The following is a 19,578-nucleotide window of genomic DNA, read 5'->3' as shown; positions in this document are numbered from 1 at the left end:
TTTCTGTCAAGTCGGTGTGCAGGCAGTAAAATGACGTAGGGCTACAGCTTCAGTGTGAGGCAGAGGTGAGTGCAGATGGAGAAAAAAGCAGAACAATGAACAACTTTGAATCAGAGTGACATTTCCAGGTCGCTGTAACACAAGCCTGTCAAGTTTTCTGAAGGTTTGTTATCGGATTTCTGAAAAGGGTTTGGTTGATGTATAAAGAGTGAGGTGTGAACAATTAGGGCCCAGTGTTTAGAAATTTTTATTTTATATTATATTTATAAGTGAATATCAAAAAAAAAGAGGTTGCCTGGAGAGTTTTTGGGGACAACAATAGCATCATCATCAAAAACAAAACTAGGTTGTTGCCATGACAGACAGCAGCCCAGATCCAAAATGACGAACCCATAGGTGACGACCAACGACTTTTGGTGTCTGTCACATTGTGAACTCTGTGTAAACGTTGTGCATGAGAGGAATAGAGGAAATGCCTTGCCAAAGTGTTCGCTTTGAAGAAGTGAGTGGGAGACGTAAAACTTACATAAACACAAGCTGCTGTCTGAAAATCCTTAATGTCTAATTCAGATTAACCAGAGCATGCAGTCACCATAGTTACTGTACAAAGCAGCTGATGTTATTTTCTATCCATTTCAACATCCAAATAATCAATATCACCAGCGCAATCTAGCTTTAATGACTCCGGAGAACTCTGTGCATCAACATTCACCTCATACAGCATCAACATTATTGCTGACACTTTCAATGTTAACGCTGCAGAGTAAATGTTATGATGCTCGGATTGTGAGGACCTCTTTTATGTGTTTTCTGCCAATCAGTTAACATTAAAAACACTACTTAAAAGCCACATGAATACTTTCATGTTATTAAGAAAGTTGTGTATTAGTAATGCCCATTTGCTGCACTGTCTTCTTGAGTGTCTTAGGAGTACTGCGCTTTAATCACAGGCTTAAAGCAGCTCAAATGATCTGTTTGAGTCAATTAGATGAAAATGACTAGAACAAGCCTTATATGCTGTACTCTGCAGTAAGGATGCTCTTTGTTTTGCTGTGTTATTATTAACATTTGATTTTGAGCCATATGCTTGTAGTTGGGCCATTCCAATTTGTATGGTCTGATACTCTTTAATCATCGCCTATCTAACAGATTAAATGTAGAAGACAGGTGAAAATGAACAGTTGTCTTCTCACTAACTGTAAGTGTGGAGGATTAAAAGCCTACTTTGAACTTCATAAATTATGATTTATGTTTCTTTCCATGTAAATGTAAGATTTATTAGGCTTCAAAGCATAAAAATGTAGTTGCCTCAAAATCAGCCCGCTTGAACGAGATGAAGAAAGAAAGCAAAATAAAGAAAAAAGAAGACCAGGGATGACACAATCTCTGATGAAGAACATCTCTGATGGTTAGTAACACCGTTTTAAGATTAAATCACCATTAAAACCGAATAGTGAGCTTAAAAAATTTAATTTTCTTTGGATTGTCCATCAAATGAAAAACGTGAGACACTTGGTCATATACAAGAGCAAAGGGCAGCGAAAATGATGTAGGAAAGTCTTAACTATAAATAAACCGCCCAAACAACATAATGCAGAACAATAAAAAACTAATTAGAACGTTCAAAGATGAATTCACAGCTAGAAGCTATGAGAGAGAGAGAGAGAGAGAGAGAGAGAGAGAGAGAGAGAGAGAGAGAGAGAGAGAGAGAGAGAGAGAGAGAGAGAGAGAGAGAGAGAGAGAGAGAGAGAGAGAGAGAGAGAGAGAGATGCTCTTTTGGGTGTTTCCACAGTTCGAGCTCCGTTTAGTGGCCACCTCTGTCGCAATGAGTTCTTTGGATCTAAAGGCGACAAACCTGGTCAAAGATGATTATTATTATGATTATTATTATTATTATTAGCTCTTCAGCTGAGCTTGGACCTTCCTTCACCCCATCTCCTCCACGCTCTCAAACTTCACCTGACTACTTCTCTTCTACGGCCTCCACCACCAGTGTCCAGCACTGGTTTTAGGGTATCCTAAAAGGAACATTTAAGCTCATAGACATTTGCAGCTTTCCTGTCTTCTGCCAGGGTCTGCACGCCAAAGAACTTTTCTAATTTATGTCAATAAATCTCTCTAATTGCCTATTTTTGTCTGTGTGAGTCCCTCAACTGAACTGAATAACAGCATCTCAAGTAGTTATTATACATGCTACAGACATTTACGCAATTGAAAGACAAACAAAAACCCAATTGCATGTGCAGACATCATGGTCTAGGTTGTTTATATCAGAATATTCTCAGTAAAAGTAATTTCAGTCACAACCTTTAAATAAACAATCTGAATTTAAGAAGTATCACAACTCTGTTTTACAGACGTTTTGACATCAGCTGTCTAAGTGAGCAACTAATAAAGCAAAAGAAGGTTAATCAATACACTGGAAATCCATTTGTCTGGGAGCCAAATAAATGATTATTTGGGCAACTAACCAAGAATAATCTCTTCCAATAATGAGACATTTAATAAGAACTGTTATTGAAATGTGGCGCAACAGTAAAATTGGTTCTGCTTGTCAAAACCAATTAGGATGATCTGCAAACTCTTTTTCTCTGTTGGACAGGTCAGAGCAGTGGTTTTTGTTACTTTAAAATTTATTTTATGATGAAATGTAGATTCTGTAATCTTATAATTAGGTACAAAGCCATGATAAATTGAGCATTTTGCAACTTCTATGGCTGAACTTGTTTAATTGAGCAGGATAAAATCTTTTGATGATTTTGGTCAAACATATAGTCCATCACGGTACAGGCTACAATATTACACATGGGAATTAATGCATCTGAAGGTATATGGAGCAACGAAGAACATCATTAAACTGTATACTTCTGCGGAACAGTAACAGCCTTTCAGTTCAGCCACCAGAACATAAAGATGCAGGAGAGCATTGTGGAGAAGAAACAGGAAAAGAGTTGCTTTTTCATCAGATCAATATCCTATTCTGTGGTCAGCTGCAGAAAAACAGTTCCCTTATTCTTTTTTTCCCCCAATTTGTGGAGTCTGTCAAGAAAGAAAATGCAGAGTGGCAAAGCCTTTCCTTTACTTTATGGCTTTACTCAACATAATCATTTGTTACATCTGTAGCATTAAAAACTTGTCATGGATTGAATATTCTGAAACTAGTCTCCAAGTAAAGCAGAACATAATTTGACTGTTGCACTATGACATGTGGATACCCCTTCATTAACTTATTAGCTGTATTGTTTGTAATAAACAACTTAGGAGAAAGAAATTGGATAAAATCCACTTAAAGGATTACTGTTTAAGGTCTAATGAGCACCTTTTGTATTGCATGGACTTTCAGCCATCACTCGGGATCTTCAAAGCTCTCCGCGCGTTTCGACACAATTTTACCAGAGTAATTAAAATTTTCCCAATCCACACTTTACTGGATACAAGGTCTTGGTAAAGAGGTAGGACTTTAAGATTACCCCTGGATTGCTGAAGGACGGGGCTGAAGCAAATTGTTCAAACAGACATGCAATGGCGGAAGAGAGCAGCAAAAACCGTGAATAAAGTTTGATATGTTGCACTTAAAAAAAAAAAAACATACAAAGTTTTTTGGCGAGAATGCAGCTGTGTAAAATTCTAATATCTGCTCCGATTATCAATACAAAGCTTCATTGTAAAAGTGCTCCGGCTTTTTTGGAGAGGTTTGTTCCCAACTGACCGAGCAGTCGAAGCTTGCTATACCTGGAGAGTGCCTGATTCCCCGCACCTCATTTTTTCGAACTCCCCCTGGCTTTCACCAATGAGTGGAAGTACAACACAGGTGAAATTCAGACAGATGACATCTAACGGAGGATGGTTGGTTTATTTCACTGTTCTATATGTCACTGAGCCAATCTGGTTGGCTGAGATTACAGTTAAACTTTAAGATGAATATTTGACTGCTGAAGCAGAGGCACGTATAAAAGTTGCAGGACACCGTACCTCGAGAACTGGAGTTGTTGATCGCTGGCTTACAGCAACAAGTTCAAAAATATGTGTGGACTAATATTGTTTTATGTCATGAGTCTTAAAGAGAAACTGCAATTGGCTAAAATAGTGTTGGCAGGGTAAAGCTTTACATCAGCCTGGGATCAATAATCATCCACGACATTCTGGCTGATTCATCGCTAGACTTGACCGTAAACCCGAGACAAGTAAGGACAGGAGCAATGTTTAGCTCATGCTGATCCTCTGATGCCCAGAGATAGAAACAGCAATAGTAAAGTATAGAAAAGAAAAACTAAGGCTCTGTGACACATAAAGATGACTTACTGGAAAGGCAAAGTATGTTTGTTGAACTTGGCTTGGATGATGGCATAAGGAGCGAAAAGGAAGCTGATCATATCCTGATGGATTAGTGAAATACAACATCCAGTAAGAGTTTACAGTGCTGCTGCAAATCAGTTGTTGCTGTGTCCTATTTTATCCCTCTGACCTTTATGCTCTACTTCCGGATTAACTAAAGGCAAGGGAAGATGTCTTAGATACTTTAATCAAACCCGAATTGGTTTGAGCAGCTATAAGTAGCAATAACTAGAAAAGTATAAACATGTAGCTTAAGCTGACCTCTTAGTACACAACTGAAAGGTCCTTATTTTTACTATGTTTGAATATTTCATACATTTTTAGTTCAGTGTTTCTTTCACCAATCAAAAGTTGAAAAATAAATTAAATACAATGATGATTCTCCTCCCTACTAGATATGTTCTTCTGCTACACTTATGATTTATAAATGAATACTAATTTTCAGTTTTGTATAAATCTTAATGTCTTCTTACAAGATGAAAATCCAAACAGCAGATGGCTCTCCCTGCATCATCGCCTCTGCCACTCACCTGCCTCCCTCACCCTCCTCTGACCTCTCGTATTCACTTTTTCCCTCACCTGACTTATTTTATGTTTTTTTTGTTTTTTTTTTCCCACTCCCTCATCCTTTCCGCTTCTTTCTGGGCTTTTCTCCAGTTTACACACTGAGCCGGTTGCCAACAAACACTGGCCCTGGTTTTTAGCAGACAGAGAGGACACAGAGCAGCAGGACAGAACAGCAAGGTTGCTACATCACTTTCAGCATGATCCCTCCGCAACGCCTACGCACTCTACCAGTTTTTAGAGAGCGAGATGAGGGCTGTGTGTCCGGCTGAAGCCTAGCAGGGGCAGCAGGTTGGCTCAAGCAGCAGGAAGAAAACTATTTTTTTTAAAGCTAACTTCTAGGAGAAAAATATGCCTGTCATTTTTATTACATAAGTACGTTGAAAAATATCATAAACCCCGGCCACCTCAGTAGTGAACAGTTCGAAAAACTTAAATGACATAACAGGTTGTGTGTCCCAAAGATTAATGTGTTTTGTGTCAAACTTGTGTGCCAATCAGCTAAGAGGAAGCAATTAACCCCCCCCCACCCCCAAAAAAATATTCAATTAAATATTACAACACAACACCACAAATACAAAACATAAAAAGTACCTTAATGCCAAATTATCTTACAGATAGCAAAAATTATGTGCAATTATTGAAGACTGTGTCTGATGAGACAAACTGTCATGGTGCAGTTTTGGCCTGCCTGTCAGGAACTTTCCAGCACCTTCCTCCTTCTGCCCAGCTCCGACTCCACTCTGCCTAATCATCTACACCTGTCAGTTCCTAATCAGCCTGGACTCTTTCCACCTGCCAGCCTCTCTATAAAAGCCTCCTTCAGTCTGTTCTTCCCCGCCGGATCGTCATCATTCTCCACCTTTCCCACGCCTGTCAGCCATAGAATTTCCCACGTCTGTCTGTCAGAGCTTAGACACTCCCTTATCAGTCAGCCAGAGAATTTCCCACGTCTGTCTGTCTGTCAGAGCTTCGACACTCCCTTATCAGTCAGTCAGAGATTTTCCCACGTCTGTCTGTCAGAGCTTCGACACTCCCTTATCAGTCAGTCAGAGATTTTCCCACGTCTGTCTGCCTGAGTTTCCCACGTCTGCCGCCCCTGCACCTCCAAGAACCCCCTCTGTTGCTGGATCCACTGCAGCCCCTGCGTTCTAAGGTCTCTCTCTGCTGCTACTGCAGCCCCCGCAGCTCTCCAAGTAATCTCCCTGCCGTGCTTCTGGTTCTCCTGCTCCCCCTAAACTCTCTCACCTGCTCTGGAGGCTTCCTGGTTCCTGCAGCACAGCTCCCGCAGCTCTCCAACACTCTCCAGACCTCCAGCTCCTGCACTGTACGTCCACTCCCGGTAAAAGACTCTGGTTTCCTCCCTCCACAAACCATCCAGCCTACAATAAACTCTCAGAACTAAGCTCCGTCTGTGTGGTGTGTGTTTGGTTCATCTCGACAAATCATGACCTGTTTGGCGAAATCGACTATTGTTAAATTTGGAGGAAGGAGGAAGTTTGCGAGCAACAGAACGTCATCTCAACTGTAAAGCACAGGAGTGACAGAATCACGTGTGGACATCTTGCTTCAGGAGGGAGTTGAAACATTATAAGGAAATACTGAAACAACATCTCAAGACGTCAACCAGAAAATTCAAGTTTGGGCATAAATGGGCCTTTCTAATGGACAGTTGCCTTAAGCGTACAACAAAGTCATGTTTTAGAGTAAGCCATCATAAAGCCCTGATCTCAGTTTGTTACATCAACATTTTGTGAGCAGAGCAGAAAAGGTGAGTTACACCAGTTCTGCCAGGAGGACTGGGCCAAACCTCCGGCAAACTATTGTGAAAAGCCTTTGAAACGATACTCAAAATGTTTGACCCAAGTCATGGAGTTCAGACATTCTTTGAAATACATAAAAGTAAAAAAATGTAATTTAAAAAATAATAGAAATAAATCTTTAAAATTCATCTTGTTAATTTTTCCAGTATTCAGTGATGAATATTAACTGATATAGAACTTTTTTGTCCAGTTTACTGTCAGATTGGTGAGAAAATAAAGTTTATATATAATATTCCTAAAGCTCAAAGCTGAAAAAGCTTTTGCTTTAAGTCGTAACTGAGTGTGATACCTCAGAGAAACAATATCCACATTACCTTATTAAAATGTTTTTTTACCTGTAAGCAGCAGAAATCACCAGAATGCTGTATCTGGCCTTAGAATCTAAAAATATCAGCTCCATCAAATCCTTTGGAAATATCGGTCTAAGAAATGTATTAAATAAAGACTTTCTATTGCTTAGGACTCATTCTGTGATCAATGCAGATCACTCTTCCGGTACTGGGGGGGGGGGGGGGGGTTACTTTCGTTTTACCTCATTTAACCTGTTCCCGCCGAATGAATCGTAGCAGAGCCGATGTGAAATGGTGGGTGGGTGTTGGTTCAGGCCATTAGAGCCAACATATCAAAACAGACTGAGCCTGAAGGGAGGAAAACAACATCCCTAAATATGATTTTTTTTTTTTACCCCCATAGATTGTAGAAATACAATGAACACAGTCATTCACAGTTAGAGTGCAATCCTGTTTACATCCACTGGGTAGTGAATGGGACAGACTGCTATTTTCTTAACATGATTTTAAGAAATTATAAACAGAAGTGGATTTTGATTAAGGCACTGTACAAAAATAAATGAGTTTTACCATGACTGCAGGTATAAGCATCCTTCTTACTCTCATACTACAGTAAATATTAACTGACTATAACCTTCACAGTGGTAAATGCCTTGTACTTGTTTATCTTTTTATCAATTCTGATGACCCCAAAACACTTTACGCTACAGTCAGTCATTCATCCATTCACACCCTGACGGTGGTGAGCTATGTTAGTAGCCACAGCTGCCCTGGGGCAGATGGACTTACAGACTGAAGCGCCACCGTCAGCAGGTGAAGTGTCTTGCCCAAGGACACAGGTCGGAGTAGGGGACCAAACCAGCAACCCGCCAGTTACAGGACGAACCGCCTAACTCCTGCTCCACTGTCGCTAACACAATCTTAACCTTAATTTTAAGCCGTTACAGTAACATGGTAAAGTTATGCGAAAACCTGGAAAGCTGGTAATATTTCAGTTAACTCTTAATCTCTACCTTTAATTTCAAAGAAATGCTTTTTTTCCCTACAAAAAAAAAAAGCTGTTTGAACTCTGAGGAGGCGACAGTCATGATCTGTTAGCCTGGATAAGACTGCAAGGCAAAACATGATTACCACTCGCCCCCCATCATCATCAGACAAACACGATGTCCTCGACCATCCTCAGTGAATCTCTGGTAAAAGGGTCCAGACTTGTACTCATTTAACACTTGAGTGAGCACGATAAAAAAAAAAAAAAGCTCTGCTCTGAACTTTCACAAAGTGTCAGCCGCTGTGACGCTTTAATCGTTCATCGTGTCAAACACATTAGGTGCTCTTGTCATCAAAATCCCACCCCTGTCTCTTTGATTTGGTACCTCTCCGTCTACCTTCCTGCCAATCCTGTTTAAGCATCTACCTGCTTTACCCAGAGCATGGAAAGACGTTTAACTGAGTCCTGAAAGTTTTGATTCAATTGACCAACTCAAAAAAGCCCAAAATATACCATATTCATTTCCAAGCATTTAAACCAAGGGTACTTAATGTCTCTTGGGACATTGGTGATTAGGGCTGGATGATAATTCAATAACAATATATATATCGATCAATAGAAAAATAAATTATGAAACAGGCCACGAGGCATGAGGGGGTGCATTGTTGTTAGGGAGGAGTTGGTGTGAGATTCTGATGGTATGAAAAATACTAAAGGTGCATGAGTTCATGGGTTTCATGTAAAACTGTAAAATAGGGACAGTGGGTCTCTAATGTCATTTTGTGTTGTAATTAAAGAAAAAACAATCTGTTGGGAGGGAAAAAATGGAATAACAATAACGCAGTTAGATAAAATAAAAAAAAGATTTTGTCTCAAAACAAGCATCACAACACCATCTATGTGAAAAAAACAGAAAGCTCAAGGGGAACTGGATCCAGCAACATGATGATCTAGCCTCGTGAGACCATCCTGATCTCGCGAGGTTTCAAGGTTTCACTCGCAGATCAGTCTGGATACTCTCCGTTAAAGAAAATTTGGAGCCGTTCACGAAACGAACGTCCAATCAGCGTTGGCTTTGAGGCAGGTTGCGGTGTGACGCAACGGGAAGCGCGTCAGTTCAGTCTAAAGAACATGGCGGCTTCAGCCGATGAAACTAGCGTTAGCGCGGCTATCGAGCAAGTTTTATCGGAATTACAGAGTATTTCTCTGCTGAGCTAACGAGCCTTTACTTGCAGCAGCAAGAGTAGCTTGGCTTGTGGTTGTGTTTTCGTCGTCGCTCTGTTACGAGCGACGACGAATCTGATTGGTTTATTTTGCCCGTCTATCACCAACATAGGCCAATCAGCTGACCAGTATTTTCGCCCCTTCCCAAAATTACTTCAACGGAAGGTTTCCAGATGGATATGCGGAGCAAATCTATCTGGCGGAGTCAGGTAAATGATGATCAACAACATACCAGTAAATCCTCCATGAACTGGCCGAAAACTAAGCAATGGAAAGTTTTGTGGCGAGTCAAAGCCTGGATCCAAACGGCGTATAAGTACAAACCAGCCAGAGGAAACTTGAATTCCTCTGGTACTCTGTGTATCATCTCATTTATTGAGGTTTAAACCTTGGGAACAGTACTGTATAGGAGAACAATTTAGCATAACTTTCTTGTTCTTTTTAAGACCTTTATGGCTCTTTTGGCCTTCATTGACAGCATTCAGACAGAAAACACGAAGAGAAAGAAGAGGGGAAGAAATGCCGCACAGTCCTTAACAGTCGGACGGCTGCATCAAAGACTACAGGCGCTGCATGTGGTCTGCTGGCCTTGCCACTCCCCCATTAGACGCCCTGACATAACATTTTAAAGCCTGGCTCACTTTTATACATGTAATACCTGTAACCAGCCATGACTCATTGTGTTTTACAAACGTAATTTTCTTTTTAAGCTGAGCAACATTCTGTTCGCTGGCGGTGTTGTCTTTTGGCTGAGTTTGACACTTATCCTAAACCAGAAGGAAAATATTAACCTTCTAACCTAATCTGCTTCTAACAAGAGTCGTTCATTATACATCTCAGCAAGTAAAAGACTGGTTCAGAAACGAAATGAAAGGCTCCTTCACTTCAAACTGTGCAGACCCTGAACCCCCCCCAAGTCACCGACTGGAGCGAATGTTGATGGTTTAACAGATAATTGCAGTCAGGCAGAGAATTAGTGTCTGTTTGAAGTGGAGGTGACAGAGCTGAAGATGCTGCTGAGGGTCAGAATTAACTACCTTGTACTGTGACATTACATCAGTTGGATGGCTGATCTGTAACGGGAGTGTGCAGCAGCTCAGTGAATAAACAGTGAGCCTTTCAGCGGGAGCGCCTTAGTTTGATTGTGAAGCTGTCCTTGGGCAAGGGATAGATTCCCTTGTTCCACGGCTGAAGCTCTCAAACACAATCCAACATATTGCTTCTTTCTTTCCTCTGTTTTTCCTACTTTCTGTCATCAGTTTTCTTTTCTTGCATTGATTCCTTACTTCTGCTTATCATTTTTGTGTTTATTTTATTTTTTTTAAAGTTAGAAATACATACCAATTTTTGAATACAGTTTTTGATTTAAATGCTCCAAATATACGTAATTTTTTTTCAACACAAACGTATCATATTACCGATCATATTAACAATTTTAATCTAGTATCTAACTTCCAGCTAACAAGTGCTCCTCCGTATTCAGGACATTTTCACTGTTGCAGAACATTTTACATTCCTAAGGTTTAGAGGTGAACAAATACGTCTTATGCCATTTGGTATAAGAAGTATTTAGGGATGCAAAGAAAATATGTGTTTTTAAATTGTATACATATAAGAAGGGCAGTGGGAGTGTCAGACACTGGAACATAGCCACATGAAGAATGGAGCGCAGTGGGGCAGGCGGAACCAAAGGTCCTTTCTACAGTGGGAGTGATTAAGGCATTGCACAAAGCCCACAGGGGAGTGAAAGGCCAGAAAGGAGATCTCATTACCCATAATGCAGTCAAAGAGGAATTCTGGTCTAACCCTGCGTGGAAAACTCACACACAATGCCATAACATTATTTAAAATCCCTCTGCTGAACTAATGGTTTTAAAGGGAGGAGGGCGAAGATTTGTTCTGATGTTCTGGTTTACTTTTGTGCGAAATAGGAGATAAGAAACGGAGTGAGCAGCCTGCAGAAGTTCATGCACTTGCATGATAACGTTCCCAGAGTTTCCACATTAAATTTGTCAGCTACTGTAATGATTTAAGACACTTGACTATGATTACAGCTCTCTTAATATCCTTTTGTAATAAAACCCAACAGATCTTGTCGAGGCAACATCTCTATTATGTATGTTTGTGTTCTGCAGAAGTTGATTCCAGCGTAAATCCCAAACACATTCTGCCGATTCCTGGAAGCAGGGTACAAAGTATGCACACTGTCCTGCAGCTGTCAATGCCAGAGCAATAGAATTACTAGTGTACAGTTTCAACTCAGGTTCCACGTGTCAATAGTGGGCTGTTTTATCAGCTGCATGTTTAAGGGATTTCTTACAAAAAATAAAAAATTGGCCATTGTGTTCTCCCTTGGAGAACACGAATGCTTCTCTTGTGACACTATACTTGTGGTTGCTCTCCGACCAGATCCAAATTTTAGAATTTGGTTCCCTAGTGTTTCCTTGTGCGCTCAGCATTTTTTTTTTTTTTTGAGCTCTCTGCTAATGTCTACAAACTGACTCAGACAGGCAACATCCTACTATCATTGTGCCTGCAAGGTCAGCATTCTGACTCTCAGCCAGCCTACCTGGTTGATGATGTAGATGCCGTAGTCAATTTTCTGCCGTCTGAGGATGGGGTGGAGATAGTGGAGCCAGTACTTCAGGTGATTTTCTCTGTGACGGAACGGGATGATGATGGCAACCTACGGAACAGAGGTGCCAAAGATTTGCTAATCTCATTTTGTGTCAATGAACAGGAGAACCATCCGACATAATCAATGCTGGAAAACAATGAGAAAAGGGCGGGGGATTTTAATCCATACTGATACTGTGCATGCCAGAAATAAAGCTAAAATCATCATAGATATTGATTTGAACTTGTACATCCTGCATTACCTTAAGAATTTCCTCACTTTCTCACATTAAAGCCATAAACTTGAATGTATTTTGGTAGGAGTACACAATGATGAGGTTGAAGAGAATTTATACGCAGCTATCATTACAGCTGCACAATCTTCGATCTATCTACATCGCAATATTGCTGTGTGCAATATTACAACTGCTTGGAAGCAATATTTAGTAGGACTGTCATGATTTGGGTTTTGTTTGGTTTATGTTTATCATGTGATCAGCTAGTCTTGTCTTCCACCTCAGGTTTTGTTTCTGTTCTGTCTGGTTTTAGAGTCTTCAGCTTCTGTACTGTTTTAATTTATCCGGTCTTTGTATTTAGTTCTGATCTCCCTTCGGTGCTCTGTGTAGTCTTAGTTTATCTTCTATCTTAGGTTTGTTCTTCATGGTTATTTATGTTCTAGGGTTGGTCTAGTGTCTGTTCCTTTCCACGTGTTTTCTGTCAGCTTGTTTCCTCCTGCAGCCTCTTTCCCCCCTCTGATTACATCCACCTGTTTATGGTTAATTGGCTCACTTTCTCTCCTTTGTTCTCCTGCCTTTTTAAGCCTCCCTCCTCTGCCACTTCCCTGCCAGTTCATTGTCAAATCTAATCATGTCAGTTGTGTCTTTCCTTGTCAAGTCTCCGGTGAGTTTAAGTTCCACATTTTTTCCTGTACTGTCTACTTCTGGATCATTTAAGTTTGTCACCTCCCGGTATGAGTTTTTTGGACTGCCATTGTTTGTATCATTTTTGGATTAAGATTTTTGACCTTTGTTTTGCCTGAATCTAGTCATTAAATCCTGCTTAATCTCAAAACCTCTTTGTCTGGTCGAATTCTGGGTCTTCCTGTCTCTGAGCTTCATGACAAGGACATTGTATTTTAAATGCCATGAATGTAAATTCTGCTTGCAAATAATATATTTGGTAAGTTGCATTGGTTTTCTATGCCCCTCAATGCCTAAAACTGATGCACATTTTTAGTCCCTGGTGGGTACAGTGAAATAAAGCAAGGTAATGAAACACTGAAGTAAGGTGGGTTAAGCATCATCAATATCAATATGGCAGTTTTTAACAATAGCATTATAAACTAAAGTTTTCTTCATATCCTGTAGCCCTAGTTTTTGAGGTCTAACTAGGTGAATTCTGAAGGCAGTTGGTTGCAGCGGTTTAAATTTAAAGGTATCAGAGTAAGGTGGTTTGAATGCATGTAAACGACACACTATTAAAATTTTTATTTGTAAAAAAAAAAAAAAAAAAAAAGAAGAAAAAAAAAAAAGGAAAACCACGTTTCCTTCTCATTCCATTTCTCAGGTATGTAATATTTTGAGTTAGTCTGTCACCTTAAACTTTAACTTAATACCCCAAAATTTGTGGTCGTAGCTTGACTAAATGTAAATACTTTTGCATGGCACAGTACAAATAAAATGGCAGACGCACTTGAGAGAAGCAGTTTTAGAATTAATCACAAATTAACAATAAGCAATAAATACTTTGGTCCTGTAAGTCATCAAATTAGTGTTTTGGAACACCTCGAGCATTGCTGTTGTCCTCGAAGATTTATAATGGTCCTATTGGGAGGAAACAACTTTTTTTTTAGCGCTGCTTTTGTCAGGTGTAGGTGTGAATGCTCTGCAGAAACGTACAAGTTGGTGGCAAATGTCACCGTAACAAAGAAATGCCAGCATGCATGTTTTCTCTGCAGAACGTTGTCATGATTTAATGAGCAGCACTGCTTTTCTTTACCTGTTAGTGAGTCTTTTAGGGCTGATCAATAAATGGATACCCATACAGGCAACCAAGATGCGGGCTAAATAGTTGTAAAATATTAACGTTTCTCCCCAGCTTTTCATGGAGATGAAGGTCAGTCTCTGGTGGAAGCAGGATTTGGATCCTGGGTGGGAAAGCATTGTGTACCAAGCGAAAGACTGTATTATCAGCTCACATTCCTCAAATCAAATCAAAGATTTTAGGCAGATAAAATCTTCTCTTAGTTTTCCTGTTTCACAGTTTATTTGTTGCTGGTACGGCGATGGTTGACGATTTTGTTAAAGATATTTTGTGGAGCAGGTATTCAGGGATGTTAAAGGTGAGGAAGGACAGAGTAAATATATTCTCATATCATCCTAAGATACTAAGGTATTTGTTCCATTGTTTGGTAAAATTAATTAATTATGTCATAATCTAAAGGCTCTAAAGACTCTCTCTTTTGGCCACAGAAAATCTCAACAGTCTTAGGAAAGTAAATGAAGATGATTTGGGTTCCTTCACACTTGGACCACATAATTATCAAAAATCTATCAATTAGAACATGTTTAATCATGTTAAAAACACACCGGGAACCATCGAAACATGAAAAATTTTATCAGTTTTGCCAACATTTAAGTTAGATTGTTGTTGAACATCTTGTTTTTTTCCGACTGTATAATGATTAAAAAAACAGCAGAAACAAGCTTCTATTTAAAATGTGCAAAAAAGGCAGTCAGAAACGCATCAACAAACCTTCCATCTCGGCCTGCAGTCGGGTGGCTTGTATCGGCCTCCGTCTGTGACGTTTGGGTTTTCTTTCTGTACTCGTTCCATCGTCATTTGGGAACTGAACTCTATCAGCAAGCGCCCAACTGAAGACAAAAAGAGGGAAAAAAGAACAAGGGAAAAGTTACAAATGAGAAGGACAACAAAGAAAACTGTAGGTGGAAAAAATAAGAAATAATGGAAATCAATTAGCACAGCAAGACATGAGGATTTTCTTTTGCTCAAAAGTGACACAGCACGTGTAACATATGACTGTGTTTTATTAGATATAATAGATTCTGGGGATGCACCCTTCGCAATGCAGAATTGTATAAGATCTAAAGGCTTTTGAAAACACACATTGTCAAAAAAAAACAGTTAAAAAAAATATGATGTGAAAAACATTTAGGCCTCACAATGCTAATTCTAAAGTACTGGGTTTTATCCTAACTAATTTATCCACCAGTTATTACAGTTATTGTATAAAACATTATGTATGAAGAGTTGGATTGTGCATATAGAAATCACTACACCTTGTTTTGCTTGCATGTGTGTGTATATATATATATATATATATATATATATACAAACACACACAGATACACAGGGTGAACCCTGTTGTTCAGTAGGGATAGGCAACACAACAAAGTTAATTGCACAGAGAATAAATCAAAATTGTATAACCATAAGAAGGGTAACATTGTGACACCAGTCATTTTGAGTAATAACTGTCATTTTGAGTAATAACACTGCCATGCATCAATATTCAGAATCCTTGAATTTTTTTTCTTAAATTACAATCCCAAACTTCTGGTATTTTATGTGATAGCCCAGTGAATAATAACACAAGTGAAGGGAAAGGAAAGTGATTTGTGGTTTTAAGATTTTTAATAGATTTGCACATCTAGAGACACCCATTGTACTCTGCAAAATAGTCAAAAGTTAGTAAGATTGGATCAAGAGAATCAATCAAAACTTTACTTCCATATTTTACTTTTTTGCTGGTTGCTATTATTTTCTAAATTAAAGAAATTTCAACAATAAAGATACTTTTAATGATGCAGTGATTGTGTTTCCAACGGTTAGTAAAGGTTTTTTCTATGCAACAAAACACTGGAAACAAACAAAGTACAAATGGAGATGTAGACGCGAGGGTCTCAAAGCTCCTGTAAGAAACATAATTCTCAATAAAAGTAAGATGAGCCTCAATGTTTGAATGTAGTGATCCTAAAACCCTAAATGGCATCAAAAGTTTACAAATCAGCCACTGAAAAAGTCCAGCAGTTATACTCCCATCCAAACAATCAAAAACACAGCTTCTCACTAAAAAAACACAAATAAAATGTTTACTTTATGAGAGGCTTTTAAAGATCTGCGTTATTGTTGTGCTGGAATCTTCCCAACCTATTATGTACACCCACCCATTTAATGTGTTTTGATACGGCCCTCTGTCTCAAACTGTGTGACCATAGGGTAGCCGTTATATATCCCACTATACACCACTGGCTGCAGTTAAGAACAAAAGCACAGAAGCAGTGAACATGGCTTATGTCCATTATGGGACCCCTATGTGACTGATACTTAAGAGTGACTTACATTGTCACAATAATTTCCAATAGAATAGACATAAAAGGGGGTCAGCTATGCTAAACAGGACCCCAAATGGCACGAAAAAAGACTCAATGAGGGAAGTTAAACTACAGCCAAAGGAACAGGGCTTACTGATGTTAAACGGCTTAAACTAACTGAAAAATATGTATTTTTCTTATTATCTTGTTTTTGTTCCTAAATGTATATATCAAAACATCTGAATTATATATTATATATTATATACATTCATTACACAGACTAAAATATTAGTTTTAGACGTCACACTGGACTTCAAGCAATGTGGATTCTGTGCCTCTTTATTCTTCCTCCAGACTCTGAAACCTTGATTTCAAGGTAAAAGTCAAACTTTACAGTACTTTGATCTGAAAAGAGGACTTTGGACCATTGAACAAAAGTCCAGTTCTTTTCCTTCGTAGTCCAGGTAAGACACTTGTAGCTCATGTGTAGGATTTGTCTGGTCTTGATTTGCCGACTCCAGACTGAGTCCACTACTTGTGAATTTGCCCAAAATTCTTAAATGGATTTTGCTTGACAGTCCTCTAAAGGCTATAGTCCATGTCACTGGTGAACCTTTTCCTGCCAGACTTTTTCCTTCCTCTCAAGTTTTATGATTATGGTTGGATACAGCAATATATGAACAACTACCTTCTGTAGCTATGACCTTTTGTGAATTAGTCTGCTTGTGGAGGGTGTCACCTTACTGAAAAGTAAGAAGCAGTTTAAAATAAAAATACATCACATGTGGAGGGTAGAGAGATAGAGACTTTCAGCACATTACAGGAAGGCTTTTTTACTTTTAAGTGCTTTCAACCTCTCTCATAGATAACACTGCACTTGGACGTGTTTTGGAAATCTTTAAGTTTTGGTATAGCTCTATATTCTGTATGAAAGACAACACATTTATAATGAGTGCTTTGAGTGGTCAGTATGACTGGAAAAGTGCTATATAAAGTTCAGTCTGTTTACCGTTTATAAGATGCTAATGTGGAGTCTGCAATTATTTGGTCAAAATGGCTAAAAAACTGTATGTTAAATGCTGTTAATACATCTTCCTATATTATAATTGCTGCAGTGAGAAATAGGCCACAAAATTCAGATTGTGTTATCTCTGGAAAAAAGGTAATTTTCTCAGAGGAAAGGACCTGATGCAGGAACTGATACAGGACCTGAGAAGTCCACCATTTAAGATGATCATCGATTGTATGCCAAGTTTCAACTAATAGCTGTCATACTCTTAGGTCTAGGTACAGGTCTGGTTTCTTCCCTCTCTCTTCACAGCAGGGCGTGACGGACAGGTGCATCACATCAGAGCTAATTCCAGTCCTTCATAAGGAGCTGGAACCAGGAGGAGGGCGTCAGTTCGTTAACGCTTCAGCGTGGTACAGACCAACTCCTTGGTTAGCTCAAGTTAACTTGTGAACCTGAATCTAACCAAGCCTGTGTTTTATTCCTCCTAGTACCCTGGATCCTACCAAAGAGACATCTCGCCGAGAACCACAAACTCTGAACTCTTATCAGAGACACGCCCAGCAAACCTGCTGAGAACCCGTGAAGGACCTCGGACCAGTCCTCCGCTTAGCCCTTCTGTCTGCGCTCGCCTGCCTGTCCACCATCCAACAAACCAACAGGAGAGAAGTAACCGGACCTGTACCGACAACCTGGACCTCTGGACCCCACCCCCCAAGACCAACCCCAAGCCTCCTCCTCTGTGAGTTCTTCCTCCCAACACTATTTCCACCAGTCCAGTCCAAGTTATTCACCAGTCTCTTCATTTTTCCCAGCAGAGCCCAGAAGACCCTCAAACCACCTACACCTTTTCTTGTTCAAACTGCAACTTGACAATAAACACTTTAACCAAACTGTCCGCCCCTGTAATTGCTCTCATTCAGAGTCTCTCATCTTAAACTACGACAATAGCTTTTTGGGAACCATATAGCTCTTGCAAAATACTTTATGTATTAAACTGTTATCTTGTGTAATTTCTACAAATTTAACTAAAGAAATATAAACCAGCTGTTTGTTATTAGCAGCCTGTGACAAACTAAGTTCCAATTTAAAGTTAGTAAAGAGCTTTGTAGCAGTCTTAAGCAGGAAGACACATGGCCAATTGGCTATGAAGCTCTAACAGTTCTTTTGCAAGTCTTTACCTTAATCACAGCACAATGTTTCAGTAGCTAATATAATCATGGATTGGCTACACAGCTGAAACCCTCAAACCTTTGAGGCTCATTCTGGAAGATTTGGAAAGACTCAGAACGTTATGTATGTACACAGAATGTATGCTGGAAAAGGCAAACGGAGGCAATTTGCATTATAAACAAAAGGATGTGGTTTGAGCTAATGGTGATGGAGAAAGAAAATCGCAAACCAGAGTGTTAATGTAATTCACACATTATTCAAATTACCCCTACACTCAAATACATTCAGTCTTGCACAATAATATCTCACGAGTATATGTAGTGATATTACAGTAATACTTTAGAAAATCAGGCTGCATGATTGCTTTATCTAGGGCAGCCACTGCACTGAGGGATTCGACACTGCGTTGTCTGCAAATATATATGATAATACAGAGGCACACACACACACAGACAATAATAATGAGCTATACTAAGGCTGTGAGGTTGGCTACACAATAAAGTGTGAGCAGACCTAAGGCCCTGCTTTAAACATGTGCACACAAACAGCCCATTGGCCTGTTTGAGGCTATGATTCAGCCTGGGTCAAGAGGAGGCAGAAAATGGGTAAAAATGGCAGTACTCTGGTTGTTTCTCAGTGAGATCTAGGGTGTGAGCCGTGTGACATCAGTTGGTATATCAAAGTTATTGTACACATCTTTCACACGTCTTCCACCCTCTGGGTTGCATTGTAAATCCCTCATCTCTACTGGTTACTGTCCTTGACAGGTCCATTAGGTTGTTTAAAGGGCCTATATCTCGCAAAATCAACTTTTTTGAGCTTTTAGGTATGCTATGATCCTTAATTAAAACCAAGCCCAATGTTGTATTTTGCTTGATTCATGCATGTCTGAGTAATCCTCGTGAATTCTGCTCTCTCAGCACCATCTCCTCCCTGTCTTGGAAAACGAGCTGCTAGGACCAGTCTACATAGGAGTCAAGGTTGGTGCTTCCCCCCCAGGAAGCACCAACCTTGACTTGGCCGCCCCCTGCTCAGTTAACAATACACCCAACAAGCATTGATGTGAGCCAGAGCACGATCCATTCTGCTCAAAATTGAGACGAAGTGGCTCTTTTAACACCCAATCTACACAGCGATGGCAACTGCTCTTTTTTATTACCATGCGGCAGTGGCTCTAGTGGGACACAGGGAGAAGCATTGCCTCTTCAGTTTGGAAAAATAG

At 39.6% G+C, this 19,578-nt stretch overlaps 1 protein-coding gene across 1 annotated transcript in view; it reads right to left on the bottom strand.

The window, feature by feature from the left end:
* b4galt2 (UDP-Gal:betaGlcNAc beta 1,4- galactosyltransferase, polypeptide 2) overlaps nt 1–19,578 on the bottom strand; it is a 232,507-nt gene that overhangs the window by 113,629 nt on the left and 99,300 nt on the right. Inside the window, exons 4-5 of the mRNA XM_036138341.1 lie at nt 14,595–14,713; nt 11,794–11,910 (exon numbers count right to left, since the gene is read on the bottom strand). Coding sequence (XP_035994234.1) covers nt 11,794–11,910; nt 14,595–14,713 — 236 coding nt within the window. The remainder of the gene's footprint in view (nt 1–11,793; nt 11,911–14,594; nt 14,714–19,578) is intronic.

This window comes from Fundulus heteroclitus, chromosome 6, assembly GCF_011125445.2.
Source record: "Fundulus heteroclitus isolate FHET01 chromosome 6, MU-UCD_Fhet_4.1, whole genome shotgun sequence".
NCBI lineage: Eukaryota > Metazoa > Chordata > Actinopteri > Cyprinodontiformes > Fundulidae > Fundulus > Fundulus heteroclitus.
The sequence above is the reverse complement of the archived record's forward strand: the minus strand, read 5'-3'. Positions and strand labels throughout refer to the sequence as shown.